The sequence below is a fragment of the Sminthopsis crassicaudata genome, chromosome 3, assembly GCF_048593235.1.
Source record: "Sminthopsis crassicaudata isolate SCR6 chromosome 3, ASM4859323v1, whole genome shotgun sequence".
NCBI classification, from domain to species: domain Eukaryota; kingdom Metazoa; phylum Chordata; class Mammalia; order Dasyuromorphia; family Dasyuridae; genus Sminthopsis; species Sminthopsis crassicaudata.
Genome location: NC_133619.1, coordinates 639,206,088 through 639,229,007, shown reverse-complemented (window position 1 = coordinate 639,229,007; position 22,920 = coordinate 639,206,088). Strand labels below are relative to the sequence as shown.

Below are 22,920 nucleotides of genomic sequence, written 5' to 3'. Positions count from 1 at the left end.
GAAAACACAAGTTTGTTATAATAAGGGACAACTTAACCTTAATAGGCTTTCCATGTTTGCCTCTATCTAATTTTCTGATTTTCCTCAGTGAGAAACCATATTACTTCACAATACTTCACAAGCTAGGAAACCTTTTAAACACCCACTTCCACAAGGAAACTTCAGATCTTTTTTTTTTTTAAGATAAAGAACCATATTATATAACTTCTGCTCTAGTAGAAACTATGGGCAAAGGCCTGAGCCACCCAAAGACACTGAACCCTCCTCTCCCCCTCAATCTCCCAAATGCAGTACCTCGAGATTGTCATAGCCCCCTTCTAATGCCCCTCTGTGGACTTGCCATCAACTCTGGTTGCTGGCACCATGGGAACTAAGGTCAAAAAGCAGCATACGGCCATGGATGCTGCCACTGTTTGTTGTATTGTTAACCATTTAACTTGTATAATGCTTTGCTATCATTCTTATTAGGTTCCTATCTTTTTTTTTTAAATAAGTTTGTGTGTGTGTGTGTGTGTGTGTGTGTGTGTTGCCCATAATTCCATTTTCCACATAAGTTCCTGTGTTTTATTGTATGATTTTGCATACTATGATGATTTTTATAGCAGAACTGATTGTACCTATGTGCTGTTAAAGGGATGCCTTGAACTTTATTTTTGAGTTGCCATTTCTTCCAGAAACACTGAGCCCAGAGCAAGCACCACTACCTACTTGTAAGTAAGCAGACCATGCACCCTATCTTTATGGTCTAACAGTTCCCAAGGGAAAAGATTGTAGCTTTTGCCCTCGCCTTGTTCCTCCCCTGTGGATGGAGTTTTGTCCTTTTCCCATTTTTACTGTCCCCTTAGGTGGAAATTTGTGTTTTCTCCCTGTTTTACTGCGATGTCACAAACATGCAAGCTTCTGTGTTAGTGAACTCTTTGGGTCCAATGTGCATATTCATTTCTCTTGTAATAAACCTCATTTTCACGTAAGTTTCGTGAAGTTGTATTTGCTGTGACAGAGCCAAGCACTAAGGAAATACAAACAAAAAAGGCCCTACTTTCCTACTCTCATATATAAGACATAGGGGAGACAGACATGTAAACAATTATACAGCAAGATGCATACAGGATAGATTGAAGCTAATCAGCAGACAGAAGGCAGTATCAAAAAGGATCTAGAAAGGCTTCTGGTTGGAGGTCAAATTTCAGTTATTTAAAGGAAGTTAGAGAGGACAGGAAACAGATAAAGAGGGAAAACTTGATCTTTTAAAAAATTGTTTTAATCATTTAATAATCTGTATTTTTCCCAGTTACATGTAAAATAAATTTTTTTACATTTGTTTTTAAAACTTTAGATTCTCTCCCTTCCTCTCCATCTCCATTAAGTAGGTACATATGAAGTTACACAAAACAGTTCCATAAAAGTCATGTTGCAAAAGAAAACAGATCTCCACGGTACAGTGGGTAGAGGACCAGCCCTGAAGTCAGGAGGACCTGAGTTCAAATTTGATCTCAGACACTTAACAAGTCCTAGTTTGTTAGGATTACTAGGTGAGAATTCAGGTTGTCTGGACAATTACAAGGTGAGAACTCAGGTCGACTTGACAGTCTCTGGCTCAGACCTTTGGTTTGGGCCTTTAAAGGGAGTTTACACCTTAGGAATTCTAAGAGGAGCAAGCTCATTGGTTAAAGTGGTTCTTCCCAGAAGCCCTTGCATTATCCCACGCCCATTCTCTGGGAGGATAAAAAGAGGCAACATTGAGCCTGGAGAGCAGTCTGGACTGGGAAGGACAAGAGCTGGAGGAGATTCAGAGCCAGGGTTCAGGAAGAAGAAGAGGCTGACTGGAGGCTCCAGAAGCCTTCCAAGAAACCTGCTCATAGAGGAAAAGATTATAGAGAAAAGAAACCTCCTCCCAGAGAAGGATTACAATTGAGAGACAATCAGAACATTACACTAGTTGTGTGACCCTGGGCAAGTCACTTAACCTCAATTGCCTCAGAAAAAAAAAAAAAAAAAAAAAAAAAAAAGGGTAGAGGATCATTGTACTGCTGAGAATAGCAAAGTCATTCACAGTTGATCATACTAGAACATTGCTATTACTTTGTATATAACATTTCATTTTGCTTGAGTTTATGGAAGACTTTCCAGGTTTTTTCAGAGGATAATGCTCATTATTTTCCAAAGAAAAATAATATTCCATCATAATCACATACCATAATTTATTCAACCATTCTCTAATTGATACACATCAGAAGGCAGAACTTTCTAGGCATGAGGGATAGTTGATGAAAATACCCTGAGTTAGGAGATGGAGTTTCTAACTCAAGGAACAGCAAGAAGACCAATGTTAGTGGACTTTGAATGTAAAACACAGGATTCATATTGAAAAGGTCACAAAGTCAATTGAGTTGGTTAAATAGGAGATAGATATGGTCAGGCCTATATTTTAAGATTACTTTGGCAGTTAAATGGAAGTTGAAGAAGGGAGGGGCATGAGTTTGGGACTAATCAAAAAGCTACTGCAGAAATCCAAACTTGAAGTCATGTGGTTCTGTAGCACGGGATGGCAATGTCATAGGAGAGAAGGGGACCTACATGAAATATGTTGTGAGGGTTGAATCACCTGAACTTGGCAACTGATTGAACATTTGAAAAAAGAGAGAGTGGAGAGACAAGGTGTAGAGGCAAAAATGACAGATTTCCAGTCTACATGACTGGAAAGATGGTGGTACCCCTAACAATAACAGGGAAATTAAGATGAAAGGAAATTTGGGGAGCATATGAGAGACTAAGGAGATAATGAGTTCAGATTATAAATATGTTGAGTTTAAGAAGTCTGTAAGATATCCAGTTTGAGATGTTGAATAGGCAGTTGGAGAAGCAAGACTGGATGTCAGGAGAAAGGTAAGGGCTGGACAAGTAGATCTGGGAATCATCAGCATAGAAACAAATGACAATTGAATCCATGGGAGCTGAAGAGCTCACCAAATGAAATTATATGATAGAAGAAGATGAAAGGATCCACTTCAGGACCTTCAGGGATTGCCAACAGGAAGAAAACCAAAACTGAAACCTAGAAAGAAGAAAATACCTAGGAAAAGGACATAATCAAGAAAGGCAAAGGTTACAGAAAGGGGAACATGGACAAAGAATTAAAAAAAAAAAAAAAGGCCTCGGTTCATTTCTCAAATGGATAGGGAACTGAGACAAATTTATTTTAAAAGAGGGGGCATTCCCCAATTGATAAAAGATCAAAGGATATGATCTATGCTCAAAGGATTATAAAATTATGCATATCCTTTGACCTAATACCACTAGAGTATGGCATGAATCCCAAAAAAGATTTTTAAAAAGAATCTATATGTATGAAAATACTTATAGCTGTTCTTTATAATTAATAAATATAATTTTAGAACCTTATTTAAATATTTTAATTGCTTTGAGATTTGCAAAATTCTTTGTATTGTGTTATTTCATTTCTTCTTCCCTGGTAAGTAAATGCTCTTAGCTCCATTTTACAGATAAGGAAAGTGAGGCACAGAGTTAAAATACTTGCCCAAAGTAGACAACTGGTAAGGATTCAAACTAAGGTCTTTCTAGCAGCTCTTAAGGCAAAGAGTTGGAAATCAAGGGGATACCAATGAACTGAGGAATGGCTGAATAAATTGTGATATGGGATTATGACAGAATATTATTGTTCTATAAGAAATGACTGAAACATACTTTTTAAAATTTTCTTTTTTCCCTGAGGATTTTTGGGGGGCAAATCTATGTTTTTTTTGGTTTGTTTTTGTTTTTGCAACATGATTTTTACAGAAATGTTTTGCACAACTTCACATGGGTCTTCTCAATGGAGGAGTGAGGGAAGAAGGGAGAATCTAGAACTCAATCTTAAAAACAAAAAAATTAAAAATCATTTTACATGTAACTGAGGAAAATAAAAATATTTTTTTAAAAGGCCCTTGGTTAATTAAGATATCATTGATAACTTTGAAAAGAATAGTTCAATGAAGCCAGGTAGAAGAAAATGAAGAGTGGGAGAGGAAAGGAAGTAGAGATACCAATTATTATAAATTTTTTTTCTTCTTGCAATTGGCGTTAAATGACTTGCCCAAGTTCACACAACTAGTAAGTATCTAGGGCCAGATTTAAACTCAGATTCTCCTGCCTCCAGGGCTGGTGCTCTGTCCATTGCCCCTAAAAGCTCCCTTCTGAAGGAGTTTACTTTCAAAAGGGAGGAAAGGGAATGACAAGTATTGAGAATGTTATTTTTCTTAATAGGAATTTATTTTCCTAAATACATGTAAACATAATTTTCAACTTTCATTTTTGTAAAACTTTCCAAATTTTTCTCATTCCCTCCCTCCCCCCCACCCTTTCCAAGACAGCAAACAATCTGATATAGGTTAAATATGTTCAATCCTTTTAAACATATTTCCATATTTGTTATGTTGTGCATGAAAAAAAAAAAAAAACAAAGAAGGAAGGTGAAATTATGCTTTGATCCACATTCAGTCTCCAAAGTTCTCTCTGAATGCAGATGGCTCTTTCCATCACAAGTCTATTGGAGGGGCATCTAGGTGGTGCAGTGGATAGAGCACTAGCCTTGAATTCAGGAGGACCAGAGTTCAAATCTGGTCTCAGACACTTAACACTTCCTAGCTGTGTGACCCTGGGCAAGTCACTTAACCCCAGCATGGGGGGGAAAAAAAATGTCTATTGGAATTGTCTTGAATCATCTCACTGTTGAAAAGATCCAAGTCCATCACAATAGATAATATAATCTTGCTGTTTACTGTGCACAATGTTCTCTTGGCTCTACTCACTTCACTTAGTTCATGTAACTCTTTCTAGGCTTTTCTGAAATCATCCTACACATCATTTCTTATAGAACAACAATATTCCATTACACTCATATACCACAACTTATTCAGCCATTCCCCAATGGATATCCATTCAATTCCCAATTCCTTGTTACTGCAAAAAGAGCTGATATAAACATTTTTGCACATGTGAGTCCTTTCCCCTCCTTTATGATCTCTTTGGGACATGGACTCAGTAGTGACACTGCTGGATCAAAGGGTGAGCATAGTTTGATTGCCCTTTGGGCATAGTTCCAAATTGTTCTCCAGAATGATTGATTCAGTTCACAAATCCACCAACAACTTATCAGTGTCTCAGTTTTCCCACATCCCCTCCAACATTCATCATTATTTTTTCCTGTCATCTTAGCTAATCTGAGAGGTGTGAAATAGTACCTCAGAATTGTCTTAATTTGTATTTCATTAATTAAATGTAATTTAGAGCATTTTTTCATATGTTTGGAAATGGCTTTAATTTCTTCATCTGAAAATTGTCTGTTCATGTCCTTTGACCATTTATCAGTTGGAGAATGGCTTGTATCCTTATAAATTTGAGTCAATTCTTTATATATTTTAGAAATGAGGCCTTTATCAGAAACACTGTTCTGCTTCCCTTTTAATCTTGACTACGTGGATTTTTGTGTGTGTGTGTGTGCAAAAACTTTTTAGTTTAATGTAATCAAAATTGTCCATTTTGCATTTCATAACATTCTCTAGTTCTTTGGTTGAAAATTCTTTCCTTCTCCACAGATCTGAGAGGTAGACTGTCTCTTGTTCTCCTAATTTGTTTATATTATCATCTTTAATGTCTAAATGATGAAGCCATTTCAACCTTATCTCGGTGTAAGGTGTTGTTGGTGAATGCCTAGTTTCTGCCATATTTTGGGGGGTGTTATTTTTCATGAAGTTATTTTGAGTATTGGGGGAGACATGTAATAGGCTGTAATCAAGAAAGCAGTACACAGGCAGTAATTGAAGATTATACAGTGAATGGATAATAGAGGAAACAATCTGTTGCAGAAGAGAATAGGACCACTTATATATGTAGTAGTTATTCTGGGCAAGGAGAAGAGCCACGCCTGCATTTGAGATAGCAACAGAAGGCATCTAAGTGATTTGAGATGAAAATGAAGAGGGTGTTCAGTGAATGGCTTCAATTTTTTTTCAGTAAAATAAGAGACAAGATTCTACCAAGATAAGCTTGAAGAGCAATGAAAATGTTCAGAAAAGGTACTGTAGGAAACTGGATAATGATTTGGCTAGGGAGATACAAAAGGATTTCCCTGTATAAATGACCGCCTAATTGAGATTATGAAACAAATTTGTAGTGGATCCAGTTAGCGTGGTTTCATGATTTTCTCCATCAGCAGCATGTGAGTAGAAATGAAGTCAACAGAAATGGGAGTCATCCAAGGCTTAGGTCTGGTAGGGCAAGATTTTCAAGAAGACAAGGAGACAAGAGGTTAGAGAGGACTGTATAGAGGTGAACCGATTAAGATTGGGAAGGCAGGGGACAGCTAGGTGGCCCAGTGGATAGAACACCAGCCCTGAAGTCAGGAGGACCCGAGTTCAAATTTGATCTCAGACACTTAATACTTCCTAGTTGTGTGACCCTGGGCAAGTCGCTTAACCCCAGCCTCAGAAAAAAAAAAAAAAAAAAAAAAAAGATAGGGAAGGCAGGAGAGTGTAAAAACTGTGCTTAAAGTATCAAGGCTAAAAAGCATGGCATCATTTTGATCTTGTTTCCTCTTTTATCCCAGTTTAAAATAAATTTTTTTAAGGCAATGGGATTACGTGAATTGTTCAGAATTATACACTAGTAAATGTCTGAAACTGGATTTGAACTCAGTTTCTCCCAATTCCAGGGCAAGTGCTCTATCCCCTGTACCACCTAACTGCCCTTTAATTTTTTTTTTCATCTTCTGCAAACATTCTAAAATGTACTTGACAAAAAAAGAGAAAAAAAATTGTAGATGAATTAGAAGAGAATCTTTTTTTTATTAATTTTTATAATTATAACATTTTCTTTGACAGTACATATGCATAGGTATTTTTTTTTTACAACATTATCCCTTGTACTCCCTTCTGTCCTGAGTTTTTCCCCTCCTTCCCTCCACCCCCTCCCCTAGATGGCAGGCATTCCCATACATATTAAATATCTTATAGTATATCCTAGGTACAATATATATGTGCAGAACCGAATTTTGTTGTTGTTGTTGCAAAGGAAGGATTGTATTTGCAAGGTAAAAATAATCTGGGAAGAAAAACAAAACAAAACAAAACAAAAATACAATGCTCACAGTTTACACTCATTTCCCAGTGTTCCTTTTCTGGACATAGCTGATTCTGTCCATCACTGATCAATTGGAATTGGATTAACTCTTCTCTATGCTGAAGATATGCACTTCCATCAGAATACATCCTCATACAGTATCATTGTTGAAATATACAACGATCTCCTGGTTCTGCTCATTTCACTCAGCATCAGTTGATGTAAGTCTCTCCAGGCCTTTCTGTATTCCTCCTGCTGGTCATTTCTTTCAGAGCAATAATATTCCATAACCTTCATATACCATAATTTACCCAACATTCTCCAATTGATGGACATCCATTCATCTTCCAGTTTCTGGCCACTACAAAAAGGGCTGCCACAAACATTTTGGCACCCACAGGTCCCTTTCCCTTCTTTAGTATTTCTTTGGGATATAAGCCCAGTAGTAACACTGCTGGGTAGAAGAGAATCTTAAAGTCAAAAGAAACTCTAGAGAATGATTCTAGGGATCTCCCTCAGTACCCTCTTTCCTAAATGAAAATCAGGGGACCTTATTTGATCCTGGAGTTGAGCGAGTCAATTTATTGATTAGGGGAGTGCTTTAGAAAGATGAAATGTTACCTGAGCAAGAGTTGATGGACTTAATTAAAGATTGAGATTATTATTTTTAATCTCTTTATGACTCTTGGTGAATCCCTGAAGGGTTAGGCAGTGGTTTTTTTGTTTTTTTTGTTTTGTTTTTTAGTGCTATAGCCCATGAGCCCTCATTGGTGTATATGTATACAACAGGATCATCTGCTCAGAATCAATGAAGTTAGTCAGATTTAAGTAATTCCTAGAAAAGAGTTTTTACTAAGATAGCCCAATAAGAACAGTTGGCCCAAAACATCTTTCCAGAACATTGTATAAAACAACAAGATTAGATCCATTGAAGACATGCTCAACCACAAATGTACAGAGCCTTCCTTAGGGAAAGTGCACCCACGCCCGGGGAACATGTGAGGTAAAAGGGTCACTCGCAGCTCTTGATTGTTGGAAGTCTTTTTTTTTTTCTCTCATACTTGTGAGTTACTCAGTTTCTCATGGGCAGGGGGTAGTTTTTCTGCTGTGCTCCTTATGAATCATGCTTGTGTCCCAATGCAGACATTGGAGGCGGCTGATTTAGAGGCGCCACTCACGGGTCATTGCTTGAGAGATGGAATCCAGTGTTTCTCAGATGCCTTGAGGCTGATCAGGTCTTCTTCCAGCCGTCCTTCAAGATCAAGGGATGAGGGTGGCAGGAGATCACCTCAGCTTCTCAGAAGTGCCTACTTCTGGAGTATTCCAGGCTCGATTCCATTGTCATTTTATAGACAGTGCAATTTCCTCGGGCCTTCTGGACATGATTCTACAGCAGTCTCGTTCCTTTTTGGAAGACTTTCCCCTAAAGCCTGTGATTGCTGATGGACTGAAACTAAAAGTTATGACCAAGATTGATTTCACCTGTTTAAGGTCCCTTTCCGAGGTGGGATTTGATCCAGTAAAGCAGCCTCTTTCCCCTCTTACACTTCTATATATGCACGTTACCGTCTCCGTTGTGGAGCTGTCACTGTATCCCTAGAATTTTGTGCTTATATGTTTGTTTGGTCTCAAATTGACTCTGCCCCTCGGTATCCCTGTGTCTGGGGTAAGTCACCGACCTCCCTGATTCTCAGTTTGCTCAGTTATAAAACGAGGGGGTTGCGCATGATCTTAAAGGTCCCCTATGATCCCGTGAAATACACCGCGAGTAAAGAGCGTTTGGGGGCAGCGAGGAGGCACGGGAGAGGAGTCCGGCTTGGCCTGGAATCAGGGCAGGTACAAGAATGGGAGGGGAGGGGAAAGGCTTCCTTCAGCAAATGGGGCTTTACGGGACATGGCTCTTCAACAAAGAGATGAACTAAATCCGCTCCTATGGAGCAGTGATGAACTGAGCCAGCGACACCCGGCGAAAGAAGTCTGGGAGACGGCTATGAACCGCTACGGACAATTCCCAATCCCCTGTTTGTCCGCCTGCATTTTGGATTTCCTTCACAGGCTAATGGTGCACTATTTTGTGCAGCAGAACAACTGTTTGGAACGTATCCATGTATTGGATTTAACTTATACTCTAACATATGTAACATGTATTGGCCGACCTGCCATCTGGGGGGAGGGGACAAGTTGGAACAGAAGGTTTGGTAAATGTCAATGCTGGAAAATTGCCCATGCAGGTGTCTGGTAAATAAAAAGCTATGAGAAACAAAAAAGACGTGGTAAATGCTGGCTTCACGTGAGCTCATGTGACACCATTCTGGCAATGGCATCACTGGGTCCGAGGGCAGTGACAGGAGGCACTCGGAGCCTCAGTAGCTGTGTCTGCGAAAGGGGAAGAAAGCTGGACTTGACGCCCGAGCGTCCCCCCGGGCCAAGTCTAGGACGCCATGGCTTAGAGGAAGGAAGCCAGGGCTCTCAAGCAGCTGAGGGGCCAGCAGGGCCTGGCAGGCTCGGCGGCCGCTGTAGCAAAAGCGCAGAGGAGGGAAATGAGCGCACAGCGCAGAGGGAGCGGGAGAGGCTGGGTCAGGTGGTAGGGTAAGGAGTTGTGGTTAGAGGCGCCGAGGTGAAAAAGGCGGGAAGCGGTGTCACCAGGGAAGGGGGAGAAGCGGAGGGGGGGGGGGGGTCCAAGATGGGTCACGTGGCGCGGCACGCACGTGCTTGCCGGTGTGGGGGAAGGGAGCAGCTCTGCGCAGGCGCGCCGGCTGGCGCCTGCGCACACTTCGCCGGAGCGCGCGGCTGGGGGAGGGGTCCGAAGAGGTTGGCGGTTGGCGGGTAGGTCGCGAGCCGGCGCGCGGGCTAGGAGCTGGCCGGCGAGAGGGACTGAGGAGAAGGAGGGAGATAGCGTGAGGAGCGGAACCCGGCGGCATCATGGTGGAGAAGGAGGAGGTGGGCACCATCAGCGAGGAGGAGGCGGCTCAGTACGACCGGCAGATCCGCCTGTGGGGGCTGGAGGCGCAGAAACGGTGAGGAGCGGTGGGGGAGGGGCGCCGGAAGGGGCCGGGCCGGGGGCGGGGCTTGTCCCAGTCTAGATAACTCTTCCTCTCTCGCCCTAGAGGTGCACGTGACCCCCGTCCCCTCGATGGCTAGCCTCTGGAGGGCCGGCTTTCGCCCCAGGCCTGGTACGGCTTCCCCTGTGCCCGGGGTTCTGGGGACTGGGAGGAGCCGTCTTGTTCTGGCCGGGAGGGGGCCTCACAGACCTGGGCGCATGCTCTGAGCCCTAGTGACCGCCGGACCCTCAGAAGCACAAGTTTTGGAGACGTTGAGACGTGCCCTGGGGGGGGTCGCCTTTCCCCTGATGTTCACTGTTATCATTGAAATCCCTCCTAAACCCCCCTCCCCTACGATAGGAGTAGAAGGTTCTGGAAAGGTAGCGGTCCCGGCCTGGGGTCGGGAAGTCTTTTAAGTGCGGCTCCCGCACTTGCCGGCGGGGTGACCCGTATCCTCATCTCTGTTCCAGGGTCTGACACGGGGGTCAGTCAGGCGAGGCTGAGTCCGCTCGGTCCTGAGTAATGGGATTCAAATAGAGAGAGAGCCTTAGTCCTGGAGGGGGGCACGGCGCAGAAAGGATGCTCGGAGGGAGGGGGATTTACGTTCCGTCAAGCTAAGCTGCGGCAGAAAAACGGAGTTTTGTAGGAAGCCCGGCTCCCTGCAGCTCCGCCTGCAGATCTCCCGAGAGGAGAGTCAGAGAGCCGGGACGGGGGGAGCCCGAGCCGAGGACTCTTGGGGGTGGGGGAGGAGCAGCCCGGCTCGGAGGGAGTGCTGACATGTTAAAACTTGGAGGGAGTCAAGAGGCCTTTGAGCCCTTGTGGAAGAGCAGAAGAGCTCTCGGCCGGCCAAACCTCGGGGGCGGGAGAAGGGGAGTCTAACCGCCATCGCCGCGTTTTTGTTTGGCTCGCTTTTGCATTCTTACCGGACCGGTGATTCCGTTTGCAGAAAGCATGGAGTAGCACATTCTCGTCCTCATTACTGAGGAATGTGAGGCCCAGGTTTGCCTAAGTTAATGAAGTGAATCATTTTTATGGCTTAGTGAGGGCCAGAGAGCAGGCCCCAGACTCCCGTTCTTGGCAAAAATGTTCCTCCGCAAACTTTTATTTTCTTTTTTGGCAAACTCTTTAAAGAGGTCCTCATGTGCAAAACTATCTTAGGATGATAGACAGGCCTGTCTCGCCTTTGGGAAAGTAGGGAAAGGGGGGAGAAAATATTGGAGGTTATTATAAGACTCGGCTCTAGTTGCCAAAATAAATACATAATAGAAAGTATAATTTTCCACAAAGGGTAATTTTCTCTTACTCAGAGGCAGATCCGTCTCTTCCACCCCATAGCTGACAGTGGTCTTGAGGTTCTGGGCGGGCCCCAAATTTTCGAGCCTCATGCATTTGGCTGGGCACAGGTAGCGCCTTCCCAGCTCTCTCTCCCTCAATCAAACAACGACCTTTGTTAAGCAAATACCTTGTGCCAGGCACTTTGCCAAGTGCTGGGGATTCAAAAAGAGGCAGAAAACATCCCGGCCAGCTCCCCTATTTTTTCCCAGCATCTCTCTTTTTCCATCACAAGTCTATTGGACTTAACGTGCAACAAGAAAATGGGATTTACACACATATATTGTATCTAGGTTATACTGTAACACATGTAAAATGTATGGGATTGCCTGTCATCTAGGGGAGGGAGTAGAGGGAGGGAGGGGATAATTTGGAAAAATGAATACAAGGGATAAGGTTATTAAAAAAGTGACTCATGCATATGTACTGTCAAAAAAAATTATGATTATAAAATTAATAAAAAAAAAAAAAGTCTATTGGAATTCTCTCCATATCCTGGCTTCCTTTAAACCTCATCTAGGGGCAGCTAGGTGGCGCAGTGGAGAGAGCACCAGCCCTGAAGTCAGGAGGACCCAAGTTCAAATCTGGTCTCAGACACTTAACACTTCCTGGCTGTGTGACCCTGGGCAAGTCACTTAACTCCAGCCTCAAAAAAAAAAGAAAGAAAGAAAAAGAAAACAGCCAAGTCGCTTTGTCAGTTGATCTTCACCTAATCTTGTTACTTGTGTACGATGATCTCCTGTTCATTTCACTCAGCATCACTTCATGGAAGTCTCTCCAGGCCTCTGAAATCATCCTGCTGGTCGTTTCTTACAGAACAAGAATATTCCATAACATTCATACACACAGTTTATTCAGCCAGAGTGGGCTTGTCCTTTTTGGCCCTGAGAGCTTATTAAATGCTGTGCACTGAGTATACTCCAATCACTAGGAAACCGTGATGTAAGATTAAATCAATGCTAAATTAGATTTAACCATTGTCTCCTCAATTCCACTCAGTACCTTGTTTCAAGTTCTGGCCCATAACAATATCTCCTTGTAGGATCAGATCAATCACACTGAACCATGCTAAAGTAGATAATTATTGTCTATCAATTCCACCGACTTAGCACCTTGTAAGCATCCTTTGTTTCAAGTTCAGAGTTCTGGCCCATAACAGTCATCCACTCAGTTTCCAGTTCTTGCCACTACAAAAGGAGCCACCCCAAACGTTTTTTGCACACGTGGGTCCTTCTCCCTTTTTTGTGATTAGCGAACTCACATTAAGTGCCTGTGTCAGCCAAAGTTATGAATTTTAGAAATGTGCCCGCTGACTTCTTAGGAAGAGATGGATTCTGTTGATGGAGTGGTTTAGGTGGCTTTAAAGTGAGGGCACCAAAAGCTTCCCAATCGCCAGGCTTAAAACGAAGGGATCATCCTTGGCTCCTGCTCTCTCTCACACTGTTCCCTTACCCCCATCCCCCATCCAGTCATTTGTCCAAGTCCTGTAGATTCCAACTAAAGTCTCTTGCAGCTGTCCTGTTACCGGCCTTCACCTCCTCACACCCTCAGACTAAGACTAATGTTACAGCCTTCTGGTTGGCCTTGAGTCTCCCCATTCCAGTCCATCCTCCACTTTGCTATTGAAGTGATCTTCCTAAAGTGTAGGTCTGACTAAATCTTTCTCCCATTCCATAAGTTTTACTTGTTCCTTTTTGCTTCCAGGAGCAAATGTAAAAAATTCTATTTGGCTTTTAAAGTCCTTCTTAAAGTCCTTCCCCCTCCCTCCCCGGCAGTTGGGGTTAAGTGACTTGCTCAGGGTCACACAGCCAGGAACTGTTAAGTGTTTGAGACCAGATTTGAACTCATGTCCTCCTGACTTCAGGGCTGCCTCTCTGCTTTTTTACACCTTTCTCCTTTTCTTATGCCCAATCACTCTGCTCACTTTCTGTTTCTACCTCTAAGACAGTCTATCTCCCAGCTCTGGCCATGTCCATCTGAGATTTCCCATTCCCGGAATGTTCTCTCTCTGTCTTTGTTTAAGGTTTACCTTCTGCAGGAAGAAACTCTTTAATGTTAACGTCTTCACTTTGTCATCCTCTCCAACTTAGCCTTTGGATGTTTGTGTGCATGCCTGTGCATATGTGTGTGTATGGGTACACATATACATGTATTTTTGCATCTCCTCCCATTACTTGATTGTTATCTCCTTGAAACCAGGAACTGTTTCTGCTTTTTTTTTTTTTTTTTTTGTATTCCCAGAACTTAGGCCAGTGCCTGGCTTCTTATGAGTGCTTAGTCAATGTTGTTGACTTGATTTTTTCCTGAAGCATTCAGCAGCCTCCCAGGTTAGAGGATGGAACTGGGTGGGTTGGGTGTTTGGGGGATATCAGAATGTGTATTGAATTCTCCAAAAAGAAGGCAAGCTTTGGGGTGGAGAAATTAGGACCCAGGTGCTCATATTAGATAATTGTAGAAGTGACCTGGACAGGGTCACAAATCCCACTTACAGTTGGAAGGGTCCTTAGAGGACATCTACCATAACCCTCTTATTTGGCTCATGATGCTTCTGTGATTTGCCTTCAATTTACATAGATGATAAGAGCCAGAGCTTCATTTAACACCCAGGTGCTTTAATTCTAAATCCAGCAATGTGCTGCCTCATGGGAATGGGTAGAATGAACCCCAGAGGAGGAGGAGAGACCATGGAGCACTGGTTCCAGAAGGAGTCTTGGAGGTGGTAAGGAATGGGACATGAAAGAGGAGGATTCATTGTCTCATCAAAGAACACGGTTTCTATCAGTGCAACAAGTTGGAAGGAATATGAGGAGAAAAGGGCTAAGATGATGGAAAAATTGCCAGAGATCTTTGGGTTTGTAAAATCCCTAATTAATTTTTTCCCCCAACTATTCTGAAAAGTATTTTGTGGTCATGCTAAAAAAAATTTTGGTATAATTTTTTAAAAAGTGTTTATTAAATGTACCTTGTCTATTATCAACCATTTAGAAAGAAAGAAAAAGAAAAGTCTCTGTACAGACATGTATAGTTAGAATAAATAGTATAGTCAAAATAAGAATCTCCCATAGGATATACCCAAACCAATGTGTTTTGCTTTGGTTTGTAGTCTTTCAAAGGCTGGGCAGCATGTTTCATCACAATTAGAGTTCTAAAGTCTGTCAAAGTTATTTGTCTTAACAATAATAATGTTTACATTGGTCTGATTGTGTTTACTAGGCTTTGCATTGAATATCCATTTGGCCTTGAGAATCCCTTGCTACTTATATTCCCCAAGGTCAAAAGCAGAAAGGTTCCATGTACCAGAAAATTCATAGAAATGCTTTATATAGTATCAAGGAAATGGGAACAAAGTGAGTGTCATTTGAAGACTAGTTAGAGATTGTGAAGGTTATGTACTAGTCTTCACCAACATAGGAACATTGTTGAGGAACATTGCGAGAGAATCAGGGACAAATTAGTATGAACAGAAGACAGCAGAAACAGAAACCGTGAAATATCCTGATAACTTTATGGTAATTTTTCATCATTTTTATTTCCAAATATAGTCTGCTGCCCCTCTCTGTGCCATTTTTTGTAAGAAAGTATACCAAAAGAGAAAGAAAAGGAGACCACCAAATTGACATATCAACATTATGGGCAGTGCTTGCTTTCTTGATTGCTTCCTTTCTTCTCTCCCTCCTGTATTCTCTTTCTCTCTCTATCTCTCTTTGGAGGTAGTTTAGTACAAGTTTTATTATCCTCATTTTAATTCATTTGTTCCCCTTTTCCGTTGGGGGGGGGTCATGAAAAATTGGACACAAGTTAATTAAACAATATACTTTTAATGTATTTGCGTATGTGTGTGTGTGTGTTTTGTTTTGTTTTTTTCTTCAGTGACTTTGTATTTTTTCCATTTAGCCAATTTTTAAGGTATTTTCTTCAGTGGTTTTTAGTGCCTTCTTTACCATCCTTTTTTTTTTTTTTTCATGATTTTCTTATTTCACTCTCATGTCTTTTTCCAAATTTTCCTCTATCTCTATTAGATTTTTAAAAAATCCTTTTTGAGTCTTTCAGTAATTTTTTTTTTTTCTTTTGAGGCTTTCCGTGTAGCTATTTTGACATTGTTATCGTCTGAGTTTGTCTTGCTCTTTCCTGTTAACCATAGTAATTTTCTATGGTCAGGTTTCTTTTTTGTTGTTTTCTTTGGACCAGTGGCCCAAGATTTAGGTTTTTTGTGCTGCTGTTTTCAGAGCTAATTCTGGGGCTCTATAAGTTTTTAATTCCTCCCAGGTGATGATAATCTAAGGCAAGATGTGGTCAGTTTTCCTAACTTGTGCTGTAGTCTTGGAGCAACCACAAATACTTTTTTCTACCCTGGAACTGTGCCCCAGACCATATATGGCCAGTGTAAGAGTGCTACACCTCTCAAAGGATCCCCTATAATTTCCTTCTGACCAATTGTCTGATCCTCTTACCATCTGTGGACTTACGTCTGGAATGCACCATCAATTTAGTTGTCTCCAAAAATCTGCTGCTGTTTTGGCAGGTGTGGCTTGGATTACCCTACTGACAGAGTTTTCCCCGATGACCTTCGACTTATCTTGGGCTGAAAAATTGTTTTTCTTTGATTTTTTTTTTTTTTTGTTCTGCTTCAGAATTCATTTTGAGGTGTTATTTTAATGTTGCTTGGAGGGGAGTTTGAGAAAGTTTAAGAGAGTCCCTGTCTTTACTCCACCATCTTGGCTCTACCACCTGGGCAGCATTTCCTGCCTCAGACCTACAGATAGGAGACATGTACATTTTTTCATCTCTTCTGACACATAATTACATGGCATTCAGATTGTTTTTTTGTCTTCATATTTACATTGTTGTGATTATATATTTTTTCCTACTTCATTTGTTAATGTTTAAGTCTTCCCCTGTTTCCTAGATTTCTTCATGCTTCTTACCAAGTAGGTATAAACAAATTTTTCATTACGTTCATGCATCACAATATATTTTGTGATATTCTCTAATCATTTGACAACTCTGGCAATAATTCTAAGTGCCGTATCTGGCACTTGGGAAGAATTGAGAAAATGGACTTCCTTGTTTGCAGAAGTGGGGGACTATTGTGATGGGATACTATTTATATTGCCAAACAGTATTAATGTGTTTTGCTAAATTGTTTTTTTCTTTTAAAAAAGTTTATACTGGAGATAGTAGAGGAATTTAGTCAAAATTGAATGTGTTATAAAAAATGAAAAGGCTAATTAAGATAAAAATGTAAAGACTCAGTAGTTTGGGAGTCAAGAAGACCTGAGTTCCAATTTGACCTTAGAGACTTGACCTCTCTCTGTGTCTATTTCCTCCTTTGTAAAATGAGGGTGATAGTAGTATTAATAGCACCTTTGTCCCAGAATGGCTGTGAATGATCTGTGAAGTTCACATGGTAAAGCACTTTACAAATCTTAATTTTTAAATCTGCTGCTGCTGAGCTATGGATTGTTGTCTGCCTTTTGTTTTTCATATCTACACTGCCAGGGATAGTGGTAGAGATGTGTACCTTTTTTTTATGTAGATCTGGCTGAGTTACTAGTGACTATTCCCACCTGACCTATCATTCTGGAGCATATCCCCTAGGAGAACTTTTATGGTGGGAGGGTGACAGTGCTATTTCTGATGGCCTAAATTGAAATGCAGAATGGATTTTACAGTAAAAACAGCATTCCAAGTGATAATTTAGTACAGGTGAAATAGGATCTCTATGCTTCAGGGACATTTGAGCTTAAGGGCTTAGTTAGACTGGGAGACTAAAGTCTGTATCGCTCTCAAGTGTAATATTAAAAAAAAAAATCTTTAACATTCATTGTTTTATTTGAATTCCAAATTTTCTCCCCCTCTCCCTTCTTAGAAAGGTAATACCTATTATACATGTAAAGTTATACAAAACATTTCCATATTCGCTATGTTGCAACAGCAACAACAAAAAACAAGAATAAAGAAGGCAAATTAAGATATGCTTCAATTTGCTTTGAATCATGTCGGGGAAATGAGGGAATATGACCCAGCTATTCATAAACAGCTTGTATTGAACCTTCTTTGAAAAGGTAACTCATTCTTAAGTTAATACTTAAGCTATCTCAAGGTAAAGTCTGTACACTAAATCCAAGAGAGGTAAGAATTTAAACAAATTGGAAGTGTATCAGGAAAAGCACTATATTCAGCAAGGAGAGAAAGGCCAAAGTTGGAAGACTCTCAATCTTTCTGAGCCTCCACTTCCTCATCTATAAAATGTGAATGACGCTAGGCTTGCAGAAAGCTCTAATGTAATAATTTTTCCCTTGGCTACTCTACAAGGGGATTTCTCTTGACTTCTGCCCCAGGTCCCAGGAACTTCCCTGTTGGGATAATTTCATCCTGTAAGATCCCATTATCTTGGAGTACAGCCATCTCCTCCTCCCTCTGATTGGAAATGGGATCCTGTTCAGAGAGCTCCGAACTTAGGCATCTCCTACGGGCTTACACTCTTCCCCTTCCACTGTGCCCTGGGATCCGGTAACTCTCTCTCCCCCCCCCCCTTTGCCCTCCCTTTGTGGGTGGTCTTTACCCATAGATTGGAAAGCTCATCCAGGGTAAGGGCTGCCCTTTTGCTTTCATGTTTGTAGCTCTAGCATCATGCTTTGCATGTAGTAGGTGCTTAAGAAGTACTTATTAACTCATCACTCAATTGAAAGTTACTAATGATCTCTTAATTGACAGCCCTGATGCTTTTTCTCAGTCTTCACCTCCTTGGCCTCTGTGAAGGCTTTGACGCTGCTGAGTGCTTTCTCCATCTAGATACCAGCTCTCACACTGCTCTGCCTTAATTCTCTTCCTACCGGTCTGGCTAGACTGGCAGGAGCATCTTCCATGTTGTGCTCCCAAGCTGTAGTCATCCTTTCTGCCTCAATCACACACCCTCATCTCACTTAATTCCCTTTTCCAGCTTCCCCAGCTTTATCATCTCTATGCTGAAGGCTCCTAGGTCAAACTCCCTAGCCCTAAGTTCCTTCCTACTGCTCTCCAGCCTCACCAATTGCCCAGACATGGTTTGAATTGCCTGTCCATTCTGTAGTTCAATGTATCCAAAATAATTCATTCTCTCTTCCTCCCCCTTTTGCCCTTAATCATTTTCTGAATTTCCCCCAAACCCCCAGTTATCTGCTTCCCTTCTAATCTTGGCTGCATTGATTTGTGCAAAGCCATTTAAATTTAATGTAATCACAATTAACTGTTTTGCATCCTGTAATGCTCTGTCTCTCTTATGTGTGGTCTTAAATTCTTGACAGGTAAAATTTTCTGCATCCCTTTAGTTTGCTTATGATATCACCTTTAAGTCTGAAATCATGTGTTCATTTTATACTTATCTTGGTATACAGTGTGAGATGTTGGTCTGTACCTAGTTTCTGCCAAACTGCTTTCTAGTTTTCCCAGTGATTTTTGTCAGATAGTGAGTTCTTGTCCCCAAAGCTTGGATATTTTTCACACCTAGGTTACTATGGTTACTTACTGCTGTATTTTGTGTATCTAATCTTTTCCACTTCTATTTCTCAACCAGTACCAGATTGTTTGAATGATTACAGCTTTGTAACACTGTTTATTCATCTGTGGCTCCTCATGCTCTCTCACCCTGTGTATCTCATCCATTGCAAAATCCTGTTGATTGATTCTATCTCCATCTCTCTCACATCCTATTCTCTGCTCTACTTTTACATGGCTTTCAGCCTAGTTCAGCAATGGCCTCATTGCCTCTGTTTGGGACTTTATAAGCATCAAAAATGGTCTTCCTGCTTTAATTAAGTCTTTCTCCCTCCACTAATCTTTCACATAGCTGCCAGTGTTTTGTTAAAGCACCTCTCTGGCCATGTCACTTCTCTGCTCAAAACACTCCAGAGGCTCCCTGTTCTTGGATCAAATGATAACTTACTTGGCTCCAAGCTACCAGCCTTTCCTTCTCACTGGCTTGTGTGATTTTTGAAAATATATTGCTACCTTCCCCATTAAGAACACAAAACAGAAACCCATCATGCACGGCTAATGGGGGAGGCACCATGCAAATATACAGTAAATTAAATAACGGATAAATAAGGCATTAATAGAAAGAGGCAGGGTTGGGGAAGGCTTCCTGTAAAAGGTGGTGCTTTAGGTGGGACTTGAAGAAAGCCAGGGAGGTCAGTAGTCAGTGCAGAGAAGGGAGAGTGCTGCATTCTGAGGACAGCCAGAGAGAATGCCTGGGGCTGAAAGAAGAAGGGGTTTGGTTCGTTGGACAGCCAGGAAGCCAAGAGGACTTGATGGGAGAGGGAGGCGTGAGGAAGGGGCCAGATTCTGAAGGGCATTGAATGTCCAAGAGAGCATGTTGTGTTTATTTCAGGAGCAATGGGGAGCTCCTGGGGCTGAGGGGTGGTGAGGAGTCCAGGATCAGTTCTGGGTTGGAAACCTGAGGGCTGGTGCTGTCCAGGAAGGTTTGGAGGGAAGAGCAGAAGTTGTGCTTTGGACATGCTGAGTATGAGGTCCTGTAGGTAGCTGGGGATACAAGAGAGAAGGTCAGCAGAGAGTTTGGGCCAGGAAAGTTAATTTGAAAATTGTGGATAGAATTAGAACAAATTTCCACATTGGCAATGTCTTTTAAAATGCCCCTCCCTCAAGGGGGGGGCAGCATTTTTCTTTTTCTTTTTTCTTTTTTTTCTTTTTCTGAGGCTGGGGTTAAGTGACTTGCCCAGGGTCACACAGCTAGGAAGTGTTAAGCGTCTGAGACCATATTTGAACTCGGGTCCTCCTGAATTCAGGGCTGGTGCTCTATCTACTGCACCACCTAGCTGCCCCGGGGGGGGGGGGCAGCATTTTTCACTGTGAGTCTTTGGAGTCCTGGTCGGGGATTCTTCCAGAGAGTTCAGCACAAAAACTAGGCCATCTCATCCATATATTGCACATTGCAACTTGTTCATCCATCCTTTGTTGTATAGCCATCCACCTTGCCCCCTCTGAAAGAACGTAGTTATCTTTGTACATCTTTAGAGTGGTTTTGTTTAGGACCCTCTGGGGTTCCTCCATCTCTCTTAATTCTCTGTTGACTGAAAAGTATTTCTATGGGGCAGCTAGGTGGCCTTGAATTCAGGAGGACCCGAGTTCAAATCTGGTCTCAAGACGCTTAACACTTCCTAGCTGTGTGACCCTGGGCAAGTCACTTAACCCCAGCCTCGGGGGGGGGGGGGAAGAGCATTATTGAAAAGTATTTCTATGCCCAACTATGGGAGGAGGTGGGGGAGGGATGCACAACACACGTTTCTTTACCTCCTAAGATGAGAGTGCATGTGCCCCTCCTTTTTGGTTGGGTGGTTGTCTCCTTGTGCACCCCTAACTTGGCTTTCTTTCCTTGTACACCTTTTCCCCCTCTTTCCATTCTTTTCTTTAAGATCATCAAGACATAACAGAATGACTCCGAAATGACTCTCAGGCCTTGTCTACTTGGGCTCCCTCCATGAACCCTAATGATGAGAAGGATCAGAGGCCACACTTCTGTCACATCTCTGTGTTAGAGTGTAAGCAGTCTCTCTGGGTTTAATCAGTTTTTGTTGGTCAGAAGTTTTGACAGAAGCTTTCTTTGCTCCTTGGTTTCTAAAAGGAGTCCAGAGTTCTTGCAATTCTTATCTTTTCACCAGGAAAAGCTTTTTCATTAAAGATCCATTTCCCCCCTTCTGGCACTATCGCAGGGTAAATTAATTGTTGGCTATAAGCCCACATCCTTTGCCTTCTACCATATATTCTAGATTTTTTGCTCCTTTATGATGGTCATCGTTAACTCTTGTGTGAGCCTGACTGAGGTTCTTGGTGCTTGAATTCATTGCTTGCACTATTTTGTCTTTGACCTGAAGGTTCTAGATTTTAACCCTGATGTTCCTGGGAGTTCTCATTTTGAGATTTATTTTAAGAAGTGACTAGTGCAGGGATTCTCAAACTGCAGCCCACAGGCCAGATGCAGCCAGCTGAGGACATTTATGCGGCCCCACCGGATTATGGCAAATGGGCTGAGGGGTGAAGACAAAGTGTGAGTTTTTGTTTTTACTATAGTCCGGCCCTCCAACAGTCTGAGGGACAGTGAACTGGCCCCCTATTTAAAAAGTTTGAGGACCACTGAACTAGTGAATTCTTTCTGTTTCCATTTTGCCCTTTGGTTCTAAGAGATCTGGGCAGTTGAGTTCTCTCTTTTTTCTTAATTTGAAATAGGATGTCTAGGCTCCTTTCTCCAGTCTTGGCATTCCAGGTATACTTAATTTTTTTCTCTTTGCTATGTTTTCCACGTCATTTGTTTTTGCTGAGATACCTTACATTTTCTTTCTTTTTTAACTTTTTGACTTTGTTTTGCTATTTCTCGTTACCTCATAAAGTCATTAGCTTCTATTTGGTCATTTTAATTTTTGGAGAATTTGTTGCTTGGGCAGGCTTTATGTTTTTTTGTGCCAAGTTGTTAATTCCCTTTCCAATTCTTTTTCCCATAACACTCATTTCTTTTCCAGCGGTTTTTTCCTCAAGCACTTTCATTCTATTTATAAAAACACTTTTGTCTCTTTTTAACCTCTTAAACCTCATCTTTTTTCAGGTATTTTAGTTGAGTTTGTGCCCAAGCTATGTTTTCTCTGAATTAATATTTGTGTGTGTTTTGGAGTCACATTCTTTTGTGTTTGGGTCTTGAGTGTCCCTGTCACCATAATAGTTTTATTATTTTGAGGTTCTTTTTTTCTCAGTTCTTCCAAGGATTGATGTTAAAGCTGAACTCTGCCACACTTCTAGAGGGAAGGTCTGACCTTGTCTGGTTGCTGCTTTAGAGTATTGAGTATTATATTATTCTGAGATCTCATGGACAGCCTGGAGACCTACAGGCTCCTGAAGTGGTCTGATCTAGGGCAAAATCTGATAGTTGTGCTCTTTTTCCCCCAAGAATTCTACAAGCTCCTGACCTGGATTTGGGTCTGAACAAGAGTAGATGCTGTGGATTTTGCTCATATTAACGAACTGGAAAACTACTGGCCCATAGTGGCAGAATTGTAGACTTCCCTTTGGCCTGGGATTCCTGTTCTGGAAGCTGGAAGTTGGATGTGAGACCCCGATCTGCTCTTGGGGGCCTGAACTACACCATTGATGCTGCTGACTTCTGAGCTTATCCTTTCTCCAAATACTGCCTCCTTTCCCAGGAACACCACTGCTGATGGGCTTGTCCCCTTCTTATTCTCCTTTGGATCCACAACCTGGACCTGGAGAGTGGGCAGCAAAACTTCCAGCTGACACCTGTGCCTGTCTCAGGGCTAGGTGTGAGTCTAAGACCTCTTACTGCCCTGGTGTAGCCTTCTCTTGGCACTGGACAGTTTTGTGCAAGCCTGTCTCTCTGCCTTGACTCTGGCACCAGTGTCTACAGGCCTCCTTGTCTGTCCCACTGGAT

At 41.9% G+C, this 22,920-nt stretch overlaps 1 protein-coding gene across 1 annotated transcript in view; it reads left to right on the top strand.

The window, feature by feature from the left end:
• The first annotated feature begins 9,857 nt into the window (after positions 1 to 9,857).
• SAE1 (SUMO1 activating enzyme subunit 1) overlaps positions 9,858 to 22,920 on the top strand; it is a 52,066-nt gene continuing 39,003 nt past the window's right edge. Inside the window, exon 1 of the mRNA XM_074306941.1 lies at positions 9,858 to 10,133. Within this exon, the coding sequence (XP_074163042.1) occupies positions 10,039 to 10,133 (95 nt within the window). The 5' untranslated portion in view covers positions 9,858 to 10,038. The remainder of the gene's footprint in view (positions 10,134 to 22,920) is intronic.